This window comes from Scomber japonicus, chromosome 3 (assembly GCF_027409825.1).
Source record: "Scomber japonicus isolate fScoJap1 chromosome 3, fScoJap1.pri, whole genome shotgun sequence".
Lineage (NCBI taxonomy): Eukaryota > Metazoa > Chordata > Actinopteri > Scombriformes > Scombridae > Scomber > Scomber japonicus.
In genome coordinates, this window is record NC_070580.1 from 8,082,282 (window position 1) to 8,102,518 (window position 20,237).

General features: G+C 37.7%; 1 protein-coding gene across 1 annotated transcript in view; it reads right to left on the reverse strand.

The window, feature by feature from the left end:
* cntn4 (contactin 4) overlaps nt 1-16,970 on the reverse strand; it is a 124,645-nt gene extending 107,675 nt beyond the window's left edge. Inside the window, exons 1-4 of the mRNA XM_053315477.1 lie at nt 16,914-16,970; nt 10,666-10,864; nt 4,432-4,468; nt 3,762-3,947 (exon numbers count right to left, since the gene is read on the reverse strand). Of these exons, the coding sequence (XP_053171452.1) occupies nt 3,762-3,947; nt 4,432-4,468; nt 10,666-10,864; nt 16,914-16,970 (479 nt within the window). The remainder of the gene's footprint in view (nt 1-3,761; nt 3,948-4,431; nt 4,469-10,665; nt 10,865-16,913) is intronic.
* Nucleotides 16,971-20,237: the final 3,267 nt, after the last annotated feature.

A 20,237-nucleotide genomic window follows, 5' to 3' on the forward strand; every position in this document is an offset into this window, starting at 1 on the left:
CTATTATGAGTTTTTGTTGCTTTTTTTTGGATTTTTCAGATTCTTAGATTATCTTCATATTTTGAGTTTCTCTGAGGGCCATGTTACACATGCAGGTACACATTGGTACCTGGAAGCTTCCCACTACAAGCACAGTCTGATCTGCCAGTCACTGAGGAGCTTCACTGGAGCCTCTAGTCACCAGGGTTGGGAAGGTTACTTTGGAAATGTAAGAGGTTAAAGATGACCCTATTCAAAATGTAATAAGTAATGTAACTATTTTAATTAATTAATGAAAGCAATGTAACTTATTACATTTGACAACTTTTTGATTACTTTTCTAATTTTCTAATGAATGTTTTCAGCTGTTAGGGTAAGTGTTCCCATTAAGCACCAAAATCTAAGTTCAGCTGTTTTTCATATGTATAAACTGACATGATTTATAAGAGAGATCATTTCTTATAAATCAGGATTTATCTTTCATTTGAAAATGTATTTTTTAGTTCATATACATTTTGGAATATACATTAAAGATATTTTATGAAAAAGTCAACAGTCTGACATGGGCTTAATTGGTACTGTGACACCATTTAAGACTATGTGTGTTCCAGATACACCCACCTCATGATTTACTCACTAAAAATGTTAATTTCAAAGAATTAATAACAACTATATAATTATTTAGTAACATATTCAATATTAAAAGATGAGGAAAAAAACCCTAACCCCGACTTCAGATGTAACAACCTTTGTAATTAACATTTTCATAAGTAACAATAATTTAATGACACATTTTTTCTCAGTAACCATAACTGATTACAGTTACATTTAACTCATTACTTCCCAACACTGCTGGTCACAAGCTTGCTTCTCTAATCTTTAAGCCACCACTATGTTAAACACAACCATCAGTTTTTTAAGAAAAGCTAAATCATTCTGTGTGATCCAACAAGTTTGTTTTTTCTGACTTTCATTATCCGACTGTTCTGTTGTATTTGCAGTATTCATTGGAATTTATGTTTATGGTTTTTTTTTATTGGAAAGAAAAAAATACATAAAAGAAAAGTAATACATGCAGAAAGAAAACAATAACTAACAAAAGAGAAATGAGCAGAAGGAGCCAATTAACCGGTAAGGGCTTGTTGGGTGGCCCTCCTATGGAGAGACATACAACATAAAGACTTTAGAGTAAAGACATAAACACAAATACATTCAGAAGCTAAACAAAAACATTGAAAAAAACTCAGGTGTTACAAGTGTAACAAGAAAACGACTGATATGAGGATTTGATTAAAAATGGATTCATTTGCTTCATAATGGAAAACCTATGTATAAAAAGAATTAGATTCTGTATCTAAGGATGTCATGTAATCTAATGTCCGCTTACTGTATATGAAAAATACAGATAGCTGCTTTGCTTTACACCTCCATAGTGACTGCTTGGGTACATTTTGAATTTAAAAAATCTCAACACTCTTTCATTTCTCTTTCTTCAGGGTTAGCACAGACCGTACAGAACACTTTGCTGGTGGCATTTAACGTAAACACTGCAGCTCAAATGGTTACAATTTACTGCTGTGTAACATGCAATTAGTGAACTTTGAACATGATTTAGCTGTTTGTCTGATCGTTTTGACGCATCTGGCAGCAGCTGCTCTGACGGGAACGCGCAGCGACCTCGACAGCACACAGCTGATTAGGTCATCCTCTAAGATGGCTCAACCAAGTATTAAATGTACCAATCCCTCCAAATCTCACCCCAGCAATTTCAGTGAGCAAACATGATTGATTTGAACTTTTACTAGGCGGAGATGCTGCAACACAACACAACAGTCTTTCAATAGACTAATGGTCCATGTGAGGAGGAAATAAAGAGAGTGAGGGGAACGAAAACAGCTGCTCTTTGAACTCTGCGGCAAGGAAAAGACGTTTGAGTCGGTTGCAGGCAGAGCTTAACGTGTATTCCTAGGTTACAGATAGAGGAAAGACATGTTTCCAGCAGGGGGCTTGCTGGGAAAATCCACCGCAAAATAGAATTCATGTAATACATTCCCATGATCCTGATCAGCTCAGGGTTGATTTGTAAGGATGAACAAGTCTTTTCTAAATCTAGAAACAACAGAGCCAAGACTCTTGTTGCTGCATCAAGACGCAAATCCTAGTGCGGTTTCATTCTGGATGAATGGAAGACTGAATCTCACGACACAATGACAATACCCAGCGTGTTATTACAGGACGTGGTGGACCCTTTCTCTGCGTTACGGCTACAATGATACACAGCAGAGCACATTTTGAGTCCATGGAGTCTAATTCACTGTCAGTGGGGCAGCTTCAGGCTTTGTCAGATTAGAAACTTGCTGGTTTCTAGTTTTAGAACAGAAGTGTCGTGTAGAGCGTATGAATTAAACTAAGATCAAAAGAACAATATGTGGTCCCGTGTCGCACGGTTGATATGTCACATTTTTTAGTTACCACCGCTGTGAGTGACTTTCTGCTGCATGAGAAAACTACAAATCCATAATTCTGTAATTACTTATCACTTATTCTTATTACGCTATAGAGAATTACTCTGATTAAAGACTGTGAACCCTTTGACAGTATTTTTAAACATTTTGAAAGTAAAAAGTTTTCACAATTACACATTGTTCAGGTTTTTTAACTGTGTCCCCATGCTCTAAAGGAAAGTGTTGATTAGACACCTCACCAAAATAATGTTTGGCTCTCCTCAGTCATTCTTTCTGAAGTCAATGACGTTTTTTTGTGTCCATGAGGTTTAGTCAAATTTAAAGGTGTTCAAATCATGTCAATCAGGAACCATTTCATTTTTTTAAAATTAAGTAATTAATTGTATAAGTACACTTAAATAGACTGTAGGTGGATAAAATATTTAATATTTATAATTCTTTTGTGGTTACACCATTTGACATCGCAGGAGGATTCAGTCTTACTTTTGGTGAAAAATAGTGCAAATGTCATTTCAATTGACATAAAACCAACAAAAATAAATCTGATGCTGCTTTTTAGACAATTTTATAAGATATTTTTGAAGTGCTCATCTTGCCAACCCTTATTTGTCAACTGACCCAGTAAATCTTTAGAATCTGATCACAGATATACAGTATACTCTTTACTATAATCTTGTCTCTAAAGTGTTGAGGACTACTTTCAGCTGTGGATTAATACACATCTGGTGTGCTATTTATGCACCACGCACTATGTGTGGAATGGACTAAAAATAACTTTTCACACAGTGTATGGTTGTGCCTGCTATTGTTGTCCAAAAACACAGTTCATATCACAAATCATAGTTGGAGCTCATTGGTGGAGGAATATGTCGTTATAAATAGCAACATTTGATTGGTAGTCTTGGCTTCATGTCTATCTGTTTGGTCCTGTTTCATATATTCTGACTGAGTGATAGCTCTGAGGATGTGTGTCTTTTATCATGTTAGTCAAGCTAAGGGTTAATGGTGTGAGCAAGTTTGTGTCCACAGGAGATGACCAATCAGTCTTTTGATATAGAGCATCACAGATTAGTTGAGCTGGAAATGACACGAGCGTGCTTTATCAGGTTGCAGGATTTATAGGTATTGAAGTTCCCTCTTATGTGCAAATAGGGATTGTTGAAAACCAGATGGAGACATTTGCCAGTGACAGGTTGTCATGAATTGAAAGATGTTTGGATTATCGGTGGTAAAAAAAAAAAAAAAAAGCCTGCGGCATTGACGGGAAGGAATAATGTGCAGAGGAGGACAGATGAAGCGCTGCAGTCACACACTCACCGGTACATTGGAGGCGGGCTTCCCTGGGCTTCACAGCTGAACACCACCTCCCTGTTCTTCTCCAAAGTCTCCACAGGATACACAATGCTGCCAGGCTGCTTGGTGAAGGCAGGACTCTGCAGGACACTGCTCTCTGTAAGACAATAAGGAAAGACAACACAGCTGACTTTAAACGGAGACACCAGCCTGTTGGTAAAACAGTCAATTAGTCAGCAGCAGAAGCAGGTTTATGCTGCTTTAAGTGTTTAGAAGGGCAAAACCACAAGCAGACAAAACATATCAATTTGAGCTGCCTGTCACGACACCGCGGCGTGGGGAAGAACGATTTGACGCGGAACGTGTCTTCAACAGCAATTTAGGTGGTAATAGGATACAGAGCCTGATTTATGTTGAACAATTGTCTGGAAAAATGCCTTCATTTGCCTTTGTCAACTTGCTTTTATTTGCTCCCTTATTTATTTATTTGCCCAGCGAGGTTAGGATTATGTGTCCATGCAGAGGTTTAATCAGTTGGTATCATGTAGTTAGGGCTCTTTGTTGTAAATGACACAACAGAAGTCTCAGTTACTCCATTAAGGTGGCCATTAGCACAGTGTGCTTCTTGTGTGTGGCTCTGCAAAGTATCACCGAAGCTTAGAGGACAAGGAAAAATAACAGACCTAACACTCACTTCTTTATCACACCGTAATTGTTCTCATTCTTTAAAACTGAGACAGTCAGAATCAGTCAGATACATTGTTATCTGATATCAGTAAGTTCTCCTTCTGAATGTGAATTTGCCTAAGCTGCTGGATTCCACTTAATCATTCCAAAGTCTGAAAAGAGACGAAAGAAAGGTTGTTTTGAAAATCATATTTTGCCTTTAGAAATCTAGACACATGACTGCTTGAAACTGTCAAAGTGAATAGCAGATTTGACAGTTTTGTGGATGCTATAAAAGCTAATGTCTACATACACACATGCTCAAAGCAAAATAAAGCTAACATTTGGATGCTGGGCAGGTATAATGTTTGCCATCTTAGTTTTGTTAACATTGCTAAATATCTAATCACATAGTACAGCTGTGGATGATGGGATTAGTTTTAGGGCAGCCTCTTTTCATCGTGAATCAAAGTATTGGACAAAATTCCCTTTATGTCTGATGATGGTGCTATAGGGCTGGGTATCATTTAAAGAATTACGATATCAGTACCCTTAAAGTGATACCAATACCAATTGAGTACTTCATTTGATATCCATTCCATATTTTGTGTACTTGCTTTTATCCGGTGTAACAGGTGTGTAGTGTAGCTACATTTAGAGCATTGTGACTGTCCATAATAGGTAGATACATACACCAACCCATTATAAAATGAGACCAAATAGTCCCAGAAACCATGTATTGTGCAGCAGTGTGGGCAAAACCATTAAAAAGTTAATTTTTCAGCTTGGCCGACGGCAGCCATTTTGAATATAGGGGTCTCACAAAATTTCCCCACATTTTTGTGAGGGGCACCCCGGCTAATTTTATTCTTTAACCTTTATAGATGACAAATCCAGTGAGAAACGAACCTTCGCTCTCTACGGTCACGGAACTGCTATATATGACCCAACTACTTTGCCAATGTTTTGATCCATGACCCGTTAGAGCAAAGAACAAGGTACTGAAATACAATTTTTCATGCACAGTTTTTTCTTTTTTAAATTTGATTAACTATCAAAGCAGACTTCAGGGATGAGAACCCTTTTAGAATATTTAAGCAGCAACCACAGAATAATCTAAATTTGACAGTTAATTTAAATATTATAAGTACATTTTTGTCCTACTTCGTAATTATCTTGCAACCTGCTAATAGGTTTAGAAACCTTCTCCTAGATCCGTGAAATCAAAAGCAACCAATATTAAGCAGATTCATCTTGTGGCAATAGAATGAGCTTATAAAAGGAGTGTTGGAAAATGAAAGACATGAGACACAATGTGAGTGTGAAATGTATGCAATTACAGTGAAATTAGTAAATCAGGCGTGGTAAGGTACAGATTAGTTTTCAACCTACAGTAGAAGATGTGAACTGATTGCTCTGAATATTAGAGCTTGGTTAATGATCTCTAGAGTATTCACAAAAAGCCAGATTATGAAATTAATATATCATCAGGAAGTCTTTTTTTTCTGTGGCCCTTTCAACTTCCTTATTAAGTTTCCGTGCTTGTTCAAGTGGTGCAGAGAATCCCATCATGAAGCCTTTCTTGACCAGAGGTGGTGGAGGACTTATTCAACAGCTTGTAACATACAATTTTAAAACTTGTTATGATGGGTAGAGAATAATTGGTATCCTGAAACATATGATGCACCATGTCAAAGATACTACAGCACTGCATGCGCAGGCTGGAGCACAGGCTGGAGGTTGCAGGGAGTGTTTCGGGAGGCCTTTGAGATCTCCCACTGCAGCTTTAGTGAGTGTTCTTCAGCAAAATAATGCTGTAATTTCCATTTTAGCCAATACTGAATACCATTAGAGCCACTAACTAATTCCCACAACTGATATTAACCTGCTGTAACACTGTAATTATGACACATACACTGAAAAACATTGAATTTTGACACTTTGGCCCCAAGCACAATATCTCTACAACTATTGTCCTGATGAATTTAGATTAATTCCTAATGATTTTTTTTGCCCCTTTTGACCCTTCATATAGCACCGCTGTCAGGTCAGACATTTTATTGACAAACCCATTGGTCCTTGACAAGCTTTCTCCACATTGAATGGTAATATTTCTATGAAATTTGCGGTTGATTTTTAAGTTCCTCTTGGGAGTAAAAACCTTTTACTTATCACCTCCATCGGGCCAAAACATCCATTTGGCATAACCACTTTCCACATAGAGAAATGATGTGGGATGATTCAGCACAACCTATGATTACATTCAAGTACAAACTTTTTGATTATCCACAGTTATAAATAAATAATTCCAACAACATCTGTAAATGGCAAGTAGATTATTGGTTATGTGGGAAATGCACATATTTGCCATCTTCAGAGATTAAGAGAAGTTGATCAGTTTCTGGATACCATGTATTTTTAAGCAATTACAGATAGCCAGATACCAACAAGCTCCATGATATATTATGCTTCTCTATTGATGGATATCAGAGGCGCTACAAAGCTCCTCATATTTTTATGCCTTAGATCTATAAACCTTTTAAGTCACAAGCCTTCTACTCAAAAGCGTGTTATTGCTACTTCACTTGAAGGCTGTTTTCTTGGGCTGTAGTCTCCTGGTAGATTGGTTGGCTGATATGCTCTTTTCTGGCTAAATTCTCCTTGGCAGGACAATAGAAGCTTCTAACCCTTGAAAGTTTAGTGAGAAGATAGCACTGTGCTTGTTTGTGGGGGTACATAACTAGTTCACACTCCAACATGGTAGGTGGAGGTAATACACCTTAACACTGGTTGCCACCCACCATATAATGAAACAAAGAAAAAGAGATACACAGTGGTTGGCCAAGAAGAGATGGAGGCCTTGTTCATGCTTGTACAGCCTCGAGATAACATTATATTCCTTCTTCTACTAGTTTACTGCTCAAAACAACTTCATATGATGTAGTCTCAGGCTTTTGTTTTTGCCAACAGTTAATATCACCCACTAAAAATGTAGCATACTATCTACTACACGTTGTTAGCGTAGTTAGAAGGCATTAGTCTGGTATTAGCTAACTTGGCTTGGTTAGTAGATTAAGTGAACATCGTTTTTTTCCCCAAATCAACCAATTGACTGGTTGAAGAGTAGGTAGTGTTTCAGATGACCAAGGTTTTCATTGGTTGATTACAGCCCTACTGTTCCATAGGTATGCCCTATAGGTTCCAACTGTACCTACATTCATATGTGCTCATTTTAAATCTCAGTTTAAGGCATGTGCATACAGTACCATCAAAAGTGTGAACGCACCTTGAATTGTATGAGCATTTGTGACATCACAACTACTTCCCTCCTCCACAGTAGTGATCGCAACAGTTCATTTCGTCTTCAAACCACAGAACATTTTTAAGCAACAGGAAACACCATCATTGTGTTGAGAAAGAAGTGACAGAGCTATACATAGCTGTATAGGCATAGGGTAATGCATAATTCAAAGATCTGTGCAATAGGCAATCTAATTTAAGGAAATGTCTCCTTGCACACCTCACATTTTTTACATCACCACAGTATGTTTCCAATCCCCCAGAAGCATTCAAATTTCATGCTAAGTTTAGTGGGTTAAGTTATTCTTTTTTTATGCAAAACTGAGCACAGTTTAAATGCATTACCTCTGACAAACACGCAATCTGCAGAAGTCTGGAGAGTGATGTTAGGAGAGAGAAGTTTCTCTCATAAACACCAAGGAATGAAACCTCAGAAAATGTACATTAAGGCATTGTTGCTATCAGAGATACAATTACATACAGTATTGGTGACTGGGAAACTGATCACATAATGCATTTTGTAATTTAAACTGATTTTTTAATGCATTTTTATGAGCACAACTGTTCTATGTAGTGTGAGCAGAGTGCTGCTTACTTTTCCACAGAACTGCCACTCAGTCATCAACCAACTTCCCTCCAAAAGAGGATTTAAACAACAATACAGGAACATGCTTGCTCATCTTTTGGTTTCTAATTATTTTGGGCATGTGCTAGTTGTTCTCTCATCATCCAGTAGTAATTACTGAGGTCTTTCAAGGACACGACAAGTCTTATCTGGCAAACAACTTTTCAATATTTTGGATTCAAACAGCCGACTATGCTTGCTGTAACCTCAAAAAAATGAATTGACTGTCTGTTCACTGCAGACAGTCAACACTGCACCATTTGTAGCAAAAGATAATACTGACTGTCCCACAATAGCGAGTACGGTCTCATTCGATAGCTGTTTTTTGACTACAATTGTAGCGTGAGTCAAGAGCTTTCCAACCGCAATGCACTTAACAGACTTTGTTCGTATCCACTAGCAGCTAAAATTACAAGGATATCTTAACCTCATATAAAAGGTAGCAAATGGCAGAGAATGTGGCGTGTTTCTCTGTATTATCTAAACTCACACTCTAAAAACTCAAAAGAGGTAGAATCGGGGACTGAGGTGCAAAAAAAAAAAAAAAAAAAAAAAGGCAGATTATCCAGCTGTGGTAACAAATGGCTACAGATACTCCATTAGCTCACACCTATCACAATCAACAACAATGCTTTATGTCGTTTGATAAAGTGACAGAAATTCTACATCAGTCAATTTTATATTCAGTGAAGATTAATATCTTTATTACTCATATATCATCAGAGCTATTTCCAGTAGGACCGCAGGGCCAATATCTGTAAAATCATCTGCGTAGATGTGGCCAGCTCGGTTATGTGTCAAATCAAATATACTGTGTGCTAAATAAACATTAGCAAAGGCAATATATATCTTTTAACATGTGCAGTTTTTCGATTATGAGGCATATTTATCTTAATCCGGTCTTTACACAGGCATTATGCCCACTTTTGCTCATATGGTGGCATGTAATTCGTCATGGGAAAACAGCAGTGGAGTGCTGACTGCATACTTATGTGAACTCAATATCTATCTGTTTATTTCACCAAAATATCTGGATTCTTATCTGTATTTGGATTTATGACTGAAATTAGTGCAGCTTTTACAGTCTGAACTGCTTCACTTTCTACTGACATTTATACTTATTATTTATTATATGTACAAGTCTAGCCGCTAACAAAATGCACAAAATACCATAATACCTAATGTGACATTATAATAAAGCATCTTTTTTAGAATCTCATCTTCATAACAAAGAAATAACAGTTCATTTTTAATGGCCCGGTCAGTAATGAATAGTGGGAATGGAATACATTTTAAGAATGGGAAATACAACAATTTTTCTTTTTAAGATAATAATAGGTAATTTAGCCACACTGCATGTTCAATTTAATAATAGATTAGGTTGTATCTAGAATGTGAGAGGCTAAGATGAAAAGTTGGTTTGGTGTGTCAGTGAAGAAAATGAGAAACCTGTCTTGGCAATTATTGTACAAGCACTTTTGATACGCTGTTGACTTCTGCTCATCAGGTTATCTTCAACATCTGATTAAAAAAGTTTTTAAAAAAAAAGGACAAATCTATTAAAAACTGACAAAAAAGTTATTGAAGATTAACCTCGCTACATGTAGTATTATATCTCTGAATTATTAAGAACCCATTTGTTAACATTTTGGCCAACAATCATCTAGATTACTTGTACTTATAATGTAATGAATAAGGTATAATGTATTGGATTTATGATGAAGTTATATTTTATTTGATCTCTAAACAGATTTATGGGATGTCCTATGTCCTTAAGGACTTGCAATCAATGGAACAAGCTGATCTAACCCTTCATGATGTTAATGTTGTTATTCCTGATGTATCTGAGGGTCCCTGGTTCTTTATTAGATCCTGTCTTGAGAAAGCTTAAACAGATTGTGTATTATTGAATCTCTGTTGTTATATTCTGTATCCCCTCCCTAACCCCCAAAATTAGATATATATATATTTTAAAAAAAAAAGATTTATGGGATGTCCAGCCACTACTTTAAAGTACTTTAGTTGATTGTAGTAGCATGTGTTTGGATTTGATTGGGTTAAGACTCTGAGAAAAAGTGCTGTGATGTTTAAGGCAAGCTATACTGACTCGAAAATGGTAATGTATGCATGCTTTACATCCCTTATACACAGTGTAGTATGTATGAGGCTGACCTCAGCTTTGTCTCAGTTGTCTGAACACACACTGCTGGGAACTTTCTTCTTATGCAGTTCAGATGAGACTGTTTAGCATGTCCTCGTGTACTGCAGCCAAGCTGAACAGAAGGAAGTGGGTCACCATTAAAATCCTAACCCTATGTTTCTCTAACACTCAGGTACCTTTACACCAGGCTTCCCAGTAGACCTCACACACCTGCGACAGGCTGTATCTCCTCTGACGGTTACAATTCATCTGCATTCGAGTCTGTGGGAGAAACATGTCAGCCCAAAGCACCAGGTTACTGCCACAGGGAATACCCCCGGCACTCAGAAATTGGCTGTTTCCTCCATTACCCCGGCATTCAAAGATTTCTAAAATCTTAAACGAGATGAAAAATATGTACAGACATTAGAGAAAGCTTTGATCTTTACAGTCCTCACTTTTCTCCGTGACAGTCTGAGCAGTCTTTCTCTCATTTAAATGTATTGCAGTCGACTTATGTATTTATTTTGGTACTAAATATTTACTGGTGCTACTCATCTTACAAGATCATAGACCTTTTTAAACTTTAGTTTTAACACTCCGTACACTTTTTACTGACATATTTGCTTTCATAAAAATTTCAGCATGAAATGAAGTCTTTTCCTGGGCCAACGCTTAAGAAATAATGGTTCCCTAAAAGTTTCTTCACTTACACAGTATATGATAACTGGGTCATTTGGGTTAAGTTTGAGGAAAAGTTGGAGAAACCGAACTGTGTGTGCAGAACCACAGCAAATACCACACTGCAGTCATTTTGTTTTTAATTGTACTGTGTGTGAGTGACTATGATTAGGTGAAGAAACACGGTCATCTCTGCACTTCTATGAGCATAAATAGCTGGTTTGTTACAGACGAACAATTTAACAAAGTCTAATTAAGTAAAAAAAATGGTTGTGACTGATTAGGTTGAAGCTGGTTAAACTCAATTGAGAATTCTGCACCTGAAACTGATTGCCTGTTTAGAAAATGACACCACCCTTACAACAGCAGAAATGGAATTATATAGCTTAATTAGAATTTAATGCACAGGGTTAGGGTTGGCTTCAACATTTATCAGCCAGGAACACGTTATACACAGAAATGATATGCAACTGTAGGGAAATGAATACTAACGAGTTATGGAAAATACATGATCAGCATAGGGAATATACTAAATGACTCTTGTCACGACCTTTAACATATTTTAAAGACTTCTAGAAGAATATACTCATGGTGTTGTTCTGGTGAAATGTATTTTCTATCACTGAATCCATGGCACAAATATGGCCTTGCATTCAGAGGGCCCCCACTCCATCGCTCGCTGCTGGAGCCTTGTGTGTACTGGGTCTTTGAAACTAATCCACTGAGGGGCTCGCAGGTTTTAATGTCATCCAACAATGCCACAATCAAACAGCCACTCAGATGGTATCAGCACCCATCTTCTAAGAGCTGGAAGCGAGGTATTTTTGGACATACTTTGCTCTCTCGCTTAAGCTAGCCGTAAAAGTGGAAGATTAATGGCCTGAAAAACGCTTCTGATTTTGGCCGTCCTGAACTGTTTTTATGCTCTGAGACTGACCTGTTTGGAGCCACAATAGAACACCCACTGAGATGAGGTTCATTATAGTGTGTGAAATGTGAAGTAGCCGGCTGGATGTGTTTTTTTATTGTTTGCTACGGCTCGTTTCGCAGGAATGGAACAGAAATAGTGGTCAGTGAGTCTGAGTGTAAACAGTATTTGGTGTGGTTGCTGCGTGTGAAGTGGTTTGACCTAGAAGAAAAATGAGTCTTTTATTTGCACATTTTTATTAGAACTTTATTTTCTGAATTATGCATTTAGCGTTAGAAGAGGAAAAAAAAGATGAAAAAGTATATTATTCCTACAGTAATACAACCAGGGGAAACTCCTGACTCGCAGTTTCCTGTATAATCCCTGTAAGCACTGTTTGTGCTTTGGAACGTACAACACTGCAAAATGACTGCCTCTAAACAGACTTTGTTTGTTTTGCCCACCACTACTGCTCTTCTGCCAACACTATTAGGCATGCTGTAAATTTATTGTGCATGGTTAGTGAACAGCATGGCACTCTAATGTGGCCATTTTAAAGCCTTACTGCACAGTCTGCAGTGCAAACACTGAGCCAATCAAACGCTATAGGTAAACACTCTGCACCGGCATACCTTACATGAAGAGGTTTGCTGAGATAGGAATAAACAAGGGTGTAACTAGTGTGAGAAGTAGTGAGGACATAATAACAGAGGAGGTCTGGGGTTCTTTCCCTAGAACAAAACTTGCAATTTAATCCAATTTCCTGTGTTTCTGCATATGCTTGGTAACCAATATACCAATGGTCATCATGCTAAATTCTTCCAAAATTGTACTAAATATGCATATGAAAAAGCTGTATTGTTTTACACATAACTTTACTCAACTTCACATGCAGAGTTACTCAATTATGGATATATGTATACGGGTCAGTGACAAATAAGGGTTGGCAAGATGAGCAATTCAAAAATATCTTTACAAAATAGTTTTAAAAGTAATAGCAGGTTTGTATTTTTGTTGGTTTTATATCATTTGAAATGACATTTGCACCATTTTTTTAAATCAAAAGTAAGACTGAATGCTCCTGAAAATGTCAAATGGTATAACCACAAAAGAATGATATAAATTAAATGTTGTATCCACCTACAAGTTATTTAAGTGTACTTACTAATAATTGCTTACATCAAATGAAAAGAAAACATTTTGGAGTATTTCTAAATTTAAAATTTAAAGCATTTTGTCAATATTGAGCAGGACATATCACCATTTATTCTTAATCATTTGTGACAGATGATATAACATTTGTTACAAAACACAGTGTTGTGTTGCAAAAGATAAAAAAATAATCACATTTTTATGAAAAAATACTGGTTACACCAATTGACACTGGGTTGCATCATGTCATGGACCTGTATATCTTTGACATATTTTATTTCTGACAGATTTATGGTACATTAATATGGCATTATCAATAAATCATTTTTCCTGAGAAATCATTAACAATAGCCTATGTGACAGCTAAGCATACGTTTTGAACATATCTCCTAACCCATTTGTGCAGCATATATAATATACCTGTAACGTGGTGCTTCTCCCTGCCTAACCCTCACTGTCTTCCATGATCTGATCTCTGATATGAAAGCAGAGTCAATTGATACAATGTTGCCAACAAGATGTTGGCTCAGTCACGGTTAGCCTAGCATCAACAGGTCTAGAGAGAAAATATGATTACCCTGAATCACTGATAGCCTTCTAGTCCACCAACTCACATTTTCTTTCTTTCTTTCCATCTCCTCTCCAATGAAATACGTCAAGTTCAACTGCTGTTGTTGGCATTTCATTTTTATGAATGGCTGCTTGCTCATTCAGTGAATACTTTTTCAAGTCTGTATGTCTGGAACACGTCAGCATCCACAGCATATGTCCACAGCAGACTCCAGGCAGGCTGTCTTTGTCTACTATTGTCCATGTCTCTATGTGCCGTCCAATCTGTGACAATTTGGAGTATGAGACTCACAACCAGCAGCTCAATTTATATTCTCAGCCAGAATCTGAGCTGGCCAAATAATAGCATATGAAGCTCATTTTTTGCAATTAAAAATAATAACTATATTTGGAAAGTGAGGGAGCACAAACAAGATTTTGAAAAGGTGAATGAGATTTTCTTATTTCATTGCCCTCTACTACTACTACTCATGTTGCACTTGAACAGCATAATTGGGCTGATGTGTTTTCCACTCAGACAGACATGCAGTCACAGCCCTCACTGGGGTGACTGAATTCTCCAGGGAAGTGACAAATGGATATACAAGTCTTAGCATGGATGATGTAACACTTGCGTAGCATCCAGGCAGCAATGCTTGACAAGACAACAAAGAATAGACCTCACCTCCACAACAACTCCTCCAAATTAAAAGATTAAAAAAAGCCATTGTTTGGAACTGTCCCTCCAGAATGACACATGTTCTGAATGGATGTTCTATCTTTTGTCTGTACCTTCATAACTGTTACAATCATTATCATTGTTCATAAAATAAAACCCTGGAATGATCTTACAAGTGATGGTACCATGAGCCATAGCAGTGCATCTTCATTGATTTTTACACCAAGTCTTGCTGGAAAAATCCAACTAAATTCAACTTTGGGTTATGTTTTGGTGGCTAAGCTAGGTATTCCTGCAGGTATGAAACTGTGCTTCCGGTCTGAGTAAATCACAAACAAGGCAGAATTCATCAAAGAGTGTGAGAATACCAACTGAGAAAATAATGTGTTCATCTGAAATGCTGCTCTTCATTTTGGAGCACAGTATGTGTGGTATGAAACCACCGTTCCTCCACTATGGTTAAAGGTTTGGTTAGGTGTAGACACAGAAATGACTTGGTTAGGCCAGCATTCCAACTATATTATGCCTTTCGAGGGAGCTCACATTTTTCCAAGAGGGCAGGATGGGGGGTGCTGACAGACGGACTGACATCATTTAGTTTATGATATAGCACCGCCACACTTCGATGGTGATGGCAAAAATAGCATGCATGCCAGTATTCTTATTAAAGTGATTTAGTGATGAATAGCCCTTTTGCGTGAATCATACATCCATAATGGACTCATTTTACGCATGATTCATGATAATGAGAATGCAGAAAAATAGAAATGCATGGCCAAAAGAGCATATTATCAGTATTTTAGAGAACCCCCCCCCCCCCCCCCCCCCCCCCCTCCTACCAAAAAAAAAATCACAAATCATATCTTCAGGGGAGCTCACGTCTTATTATGGGGAGCCAAGCTCAACCTGGCTCCCCTGTGGTTCGCACCCTGCTGATAGGCTTAGGATAAGATAGAAAAGGGAAAAAAGGAGGACTTTCCTGATTTCAGTTAAAAGAATAACTATTTGGTAATGGTTCAGGAAAGGGAGTGGTTATGGTCAGAAAAGGAAACAAGGAAAAATAAGATGCCAACATTAACTGTTTGTAGGTAGTGTTTTGTTGACCCATCCAAGTATCTCAACCGTCCTCTGTGGACTGGTCACTCTATAGCAGGGGTATTCTATTAAATTAAAATTCACTGAGGTCCAGTTTGTGAAAATTTCCTTAAGTGAATTATGAAACATCATAATGTCTTTGTTATTTTTCAGTAGCTTGAAGTAGCATTGTAGTTCCATCAGCATCTGTGTCTAGTGGCTAGATTGTAGACTGTCAAATAAATACAGTAGAATTTTTTATTAGTATTGAGCTTGTGGGATTCAAATAATAAAATAATAAAAAAGAAGATGAATACATTTTCTTTTCTTATATCAAATAAAGATGGCATTTTAAAATAAAATGCATTATAGAAAGCTTTTGATTGTGTTTCTTAAATAAAGTGCTTAGTTTTTACTTTTAAACTTAAACTTAAACCATAAACTTAATTTCACATCTAGTAACTTTATATCAAAACTTCTCAACACATATTAACTCTTTTCTCTTTGTGTGTGTGTGTGTGTGTTAGTGTGTGTGTGTGTGTGTGTGTGTCTCACTGATGGTCAAGTCTCTCGCCATGTCCGAATGCATAGATTTGATTGGCTGATTAGCGTCACATGAAAAGATTGGCTATGCACAGTGGTCTGTGAGTTTCTGAGGGCCGCTTTACTTAAAATAGCAAAATAGAAACACTCTGACAAAATGTAAGAATACTGAATATTTCATCAGTTACAGGTCCGGGTCTGGATAGGACGGTGTCTGGGTCCGGATCCAGATCGTGGTCCACCTTTTAGTGACCTCTGCTCTGTAACAACGTCACAGTGTTTCCATAATATCTATATCTGCCAACAAGTATCATTACTCTGGATTTGTTGATGCTGTCATATTTCTTGAGAGATCAGTCTCCACGTGTGCTGCCGAATCATACATTTCTAGCAGGCATTGATGATATTCATATAATACAAAGTGTCTCTCCTTATCTATAGCAGGATCAATACTGATACTGAAACACAGTACCTCCAATTTTTATGGTTGCAGGCAGAGCTCCTTAATGATTTACCCAGCCTATAGAGTACCAGTGGAGGTCAAAGCCTGCCTGAAACAAAAATATGTCTTCTATCTAATAGCAGCTTGTGGTCTATCTGATAATCAGATAATCAGGCAAACTTTCATTTGGCGTGTGTAATGCACCTTAATAGTCACACACATGCACTGATTTCACAGATAAAGGCCTGGATCGCGGCGGGATCCTGAAATTTAATAAACACTGACATGATTGTAATAAAAGAACATTTTAATTAAAGTTCTCATCTTTAGCGTCACTGTCTTAGTAAAGCAGGTCCTTGTATGTGCCCTTTGGGATTCAGGCAGTAAACCCCCTGCAGCTCAGCCTCTCCTCTCCTACCCTGCCTGTGCCAGGAACCGTCTCATCAGTGTTCTTTTCCAGCCACTCAATTAGCATCGTCGTCTCATTAAAACACCCTACAAGCTGTCGGAAAACTGAAAGAATGGTGTGGGATGTACAGTCGCGGTTGTTCTGCACCCTCGGAGTGACAGTCGCATAAATCATTCATTTCTTTTGGGTTGCATGAGCTGAGAGAGGCAGCGTCACGAAATTAGCTTTGAAAATGGCAACCCCCGGTCCACACGAGCACGAGCAAGTGGCGAACACTTCTTGTGCTTACAGACAAGAGCTAGGTGATCTTGACTGATGTTGCTCCAAACAGGCATGAATAAAACATAAATATATAAAACATGCATATCAAAAGGCAAGAGTTGACAAAGCAAAACAAAGGCAAACAAAGATGTTGGGGCAGCGGATAGAGACAGGGGAGGAGTACACTCTCTCTTGAACCTGCTCTGCATCCTTAACATTGCCAATTAGCAAGGGCTTGGCTTGGAGGCCATCTGGGGATGCACCACCCCCCTCCTTCACCACCACCACCACCATTCATCTTGACATAATTGCTCCTCCTGAGGAAGAACAGGTGAGTGCATCTAGAGATGCGAGCATCAGGTTAGGCAGACATGCACTTCAATTTCATGTGCTACAGCTGAGGTCTGGCTAATACTGTCATCAAGCAGATCTCAACCTTAATGAAATTTTTAATAAGCTAGGGAACAGCTTTTAAAATCATGACAACCTCAGTGTATCAAAAAGTTGAAATTGTGGAGCTCTAAGGTCGTGTGACAAGGTTCAAATTGGCTGAAAAAAGAAAAAAAGGTGCCCAGTTTTCAATGAGATACAGTTGCCTCTTTAAACAGTGCAGTGGATTAGATGATCAAACCCACCTCGCAGAGTAATCTACTTCTAATCAGCACATAATGAAGTGGGGACAGCTGGGCTAGTTTGGAGGTGTGCGCGGATGCAGGCCCGGGGGCAAAGGGCCATGGAGTCTGCCTAGCAGCATGGCTCAGCTGGCCTGGCACGGGTAGACTCACCGCAGGCTGCTCACCCCCGTGGAATGACAGAGGTCAATGTTCATCCTGTCACTGTTAAAATGGCCTGAAGAGATCAGGGGCGGTACTAGTAGAAGAGACCTTGACATATGAGGCCATCTGACATGCACGTCAAACCAAGAAAATGCCCTTCATGGACAGTGGGCATGATTACCGAAACACATTACGAGTGCATCATTTTAGATGGCAGTTAGTGCTACGTCCAGGAACACTGCTGCTATGACAGATGCTGCACGTCCTTTGGTTAGTCAACAATGTTAAACTGCATGGGCAATACAGGAGAATATATTGTGCACATCCAGGTTTAGAGCTAGAAGGTTAGATGTCTAATATCCATCATTTCAAATTCATTTGGCTTAAAGGACATTGTAGTATATAAGTAAGTAGTACATTTATTATATTTTTTAAATTTACAGCCACCATCTTGGCATTCATTGGTTTCCATTAAGTTAACTACATTTTAAAATGGATTGAATGCTGTACATGTAACTTAGTTGTCTGTAAGGATATGATGGATGCAGTTGTAAATACTGAATGATTTAGGAAGTACTTGTGATTGTTATATTGTTGTCATTGTGATAATACTGCTATGGACAGACACAATATTCACTGTGATGAATTATCATTCTTAAACTGTGTTAGAGGTTTTAAATTTTTATATCATACCCTGCAGAAATGACAGGAAGCAGGTGGCTACACAGAACACATAGAAATTCAGAAACATACCAATATGGATTAGTTTGTGTCTGAGGGATTTGTCCTTGAAATGACTGCATGGCTGACACCGTCTCTAAGCTTGCCAACAGTGCGCTAACAACTGTGAGTCAGCTTCACTTTGTCAGTTTAGCATAAAACATCTCAAGTGATGCAGCTTAATTTCTGGTTAAAGAGTTCAAGTCCAGACGAAATGGTGTTTGGAGAATATCAAACTTCCACATCATGATGTATTTTTTGAGTGAAGCTGACTAGAGAGGTGGGAGATAACGTTGGAAGGAATTTGATTTGGACTTTGAAAAGTGGGCGTGTCATAATAAATCAGCTCTGTGCTGCTAAAAGTTAAAAATTGATTATTGGATGGTTATCATAATGTTATTGGCTGTGTTGTTGGCACACATCATATTTTGCTTCACAGGAAGATAAAATGATTTGATTTTAATATAAGAATACAAAAACATTTATTTTTTAGGGTCTACATTGTTAAATATGTGCACAATTTGACCTGGGATGTGATCTTAATGTAGGGATGCACTGATTGTGAAATTCTGGGCTGATGCCGATACTGATTTTTATAATAAGAATTTGGCTGAAAACATATATATAGCCATTTTTTTTGTTATTATGTATTCAATAGGGAAACAAAGTACAAAAAAAATAGATAAATAACTGAATTGTTTTAAAGTTATTCAGCCCATCATTACACTATTTGAATGAGCACAACTTCATGAAACTATCTTCAATAACTTTCACAATAAATGTTTTTTCTCTCTTTGAAAAGCTGCGATACCATTACCTACTTAATAAGAAGAATTTTCTCTACTTCCATAGCTACTGCTATTGTTGCTACTACTGTCTGAGTATAACCAGAACATCAGCCTCTGACACTGGCGAATTATATTTAGTGATAGGCCGATATTAGTCAACAAGGGGAATATCGACCAATACTGATATTTGGCCAATATATCGGTGCAACCCTATTAAAAATCTTTGTGTAATGCCAATATGTCATATCAGTTTGTTAACAATCACAAATGGACTGTTGTTGGAAAATATATATATCACAATGCGGCCTATTTGCAGCTAACTCTTGGCTAGGTGACCGCTAAAGGCTACTACGTACACTAGCTAAACAGCTTCATCACAATTAGCTTTAAAAAAACCTCAAAAAGAGTGTTTATCAGTGTTATTGTGTAGTGACAACATAAACTCTGTGGCCAATGTATAACATAGACCTGTGTAATCCAATGCAACAACTTGCCATAAATTCTACACTGATGATAACCATGCTAATTCAACTAAAGCTACTATTAAAGCTTCAGTGCTGGTATTATACCAATTGACATACATTATATTGAAAGTCTAACCTCTTCATGGCAGAGCTATTGGGTTGTATTAACTGTACAAGTGTAGCCTACCTCCAATAAAGTGGCAATTGTGTGTAGTGTATATTCTGTATTAGCCCTGCCATGCTGTAAACTATAGCTATCCTGCCAATTTGCTTTAATCAATCAACCGACTTGCAGCAGCACAACAAACTGGTGTATTTACTCCC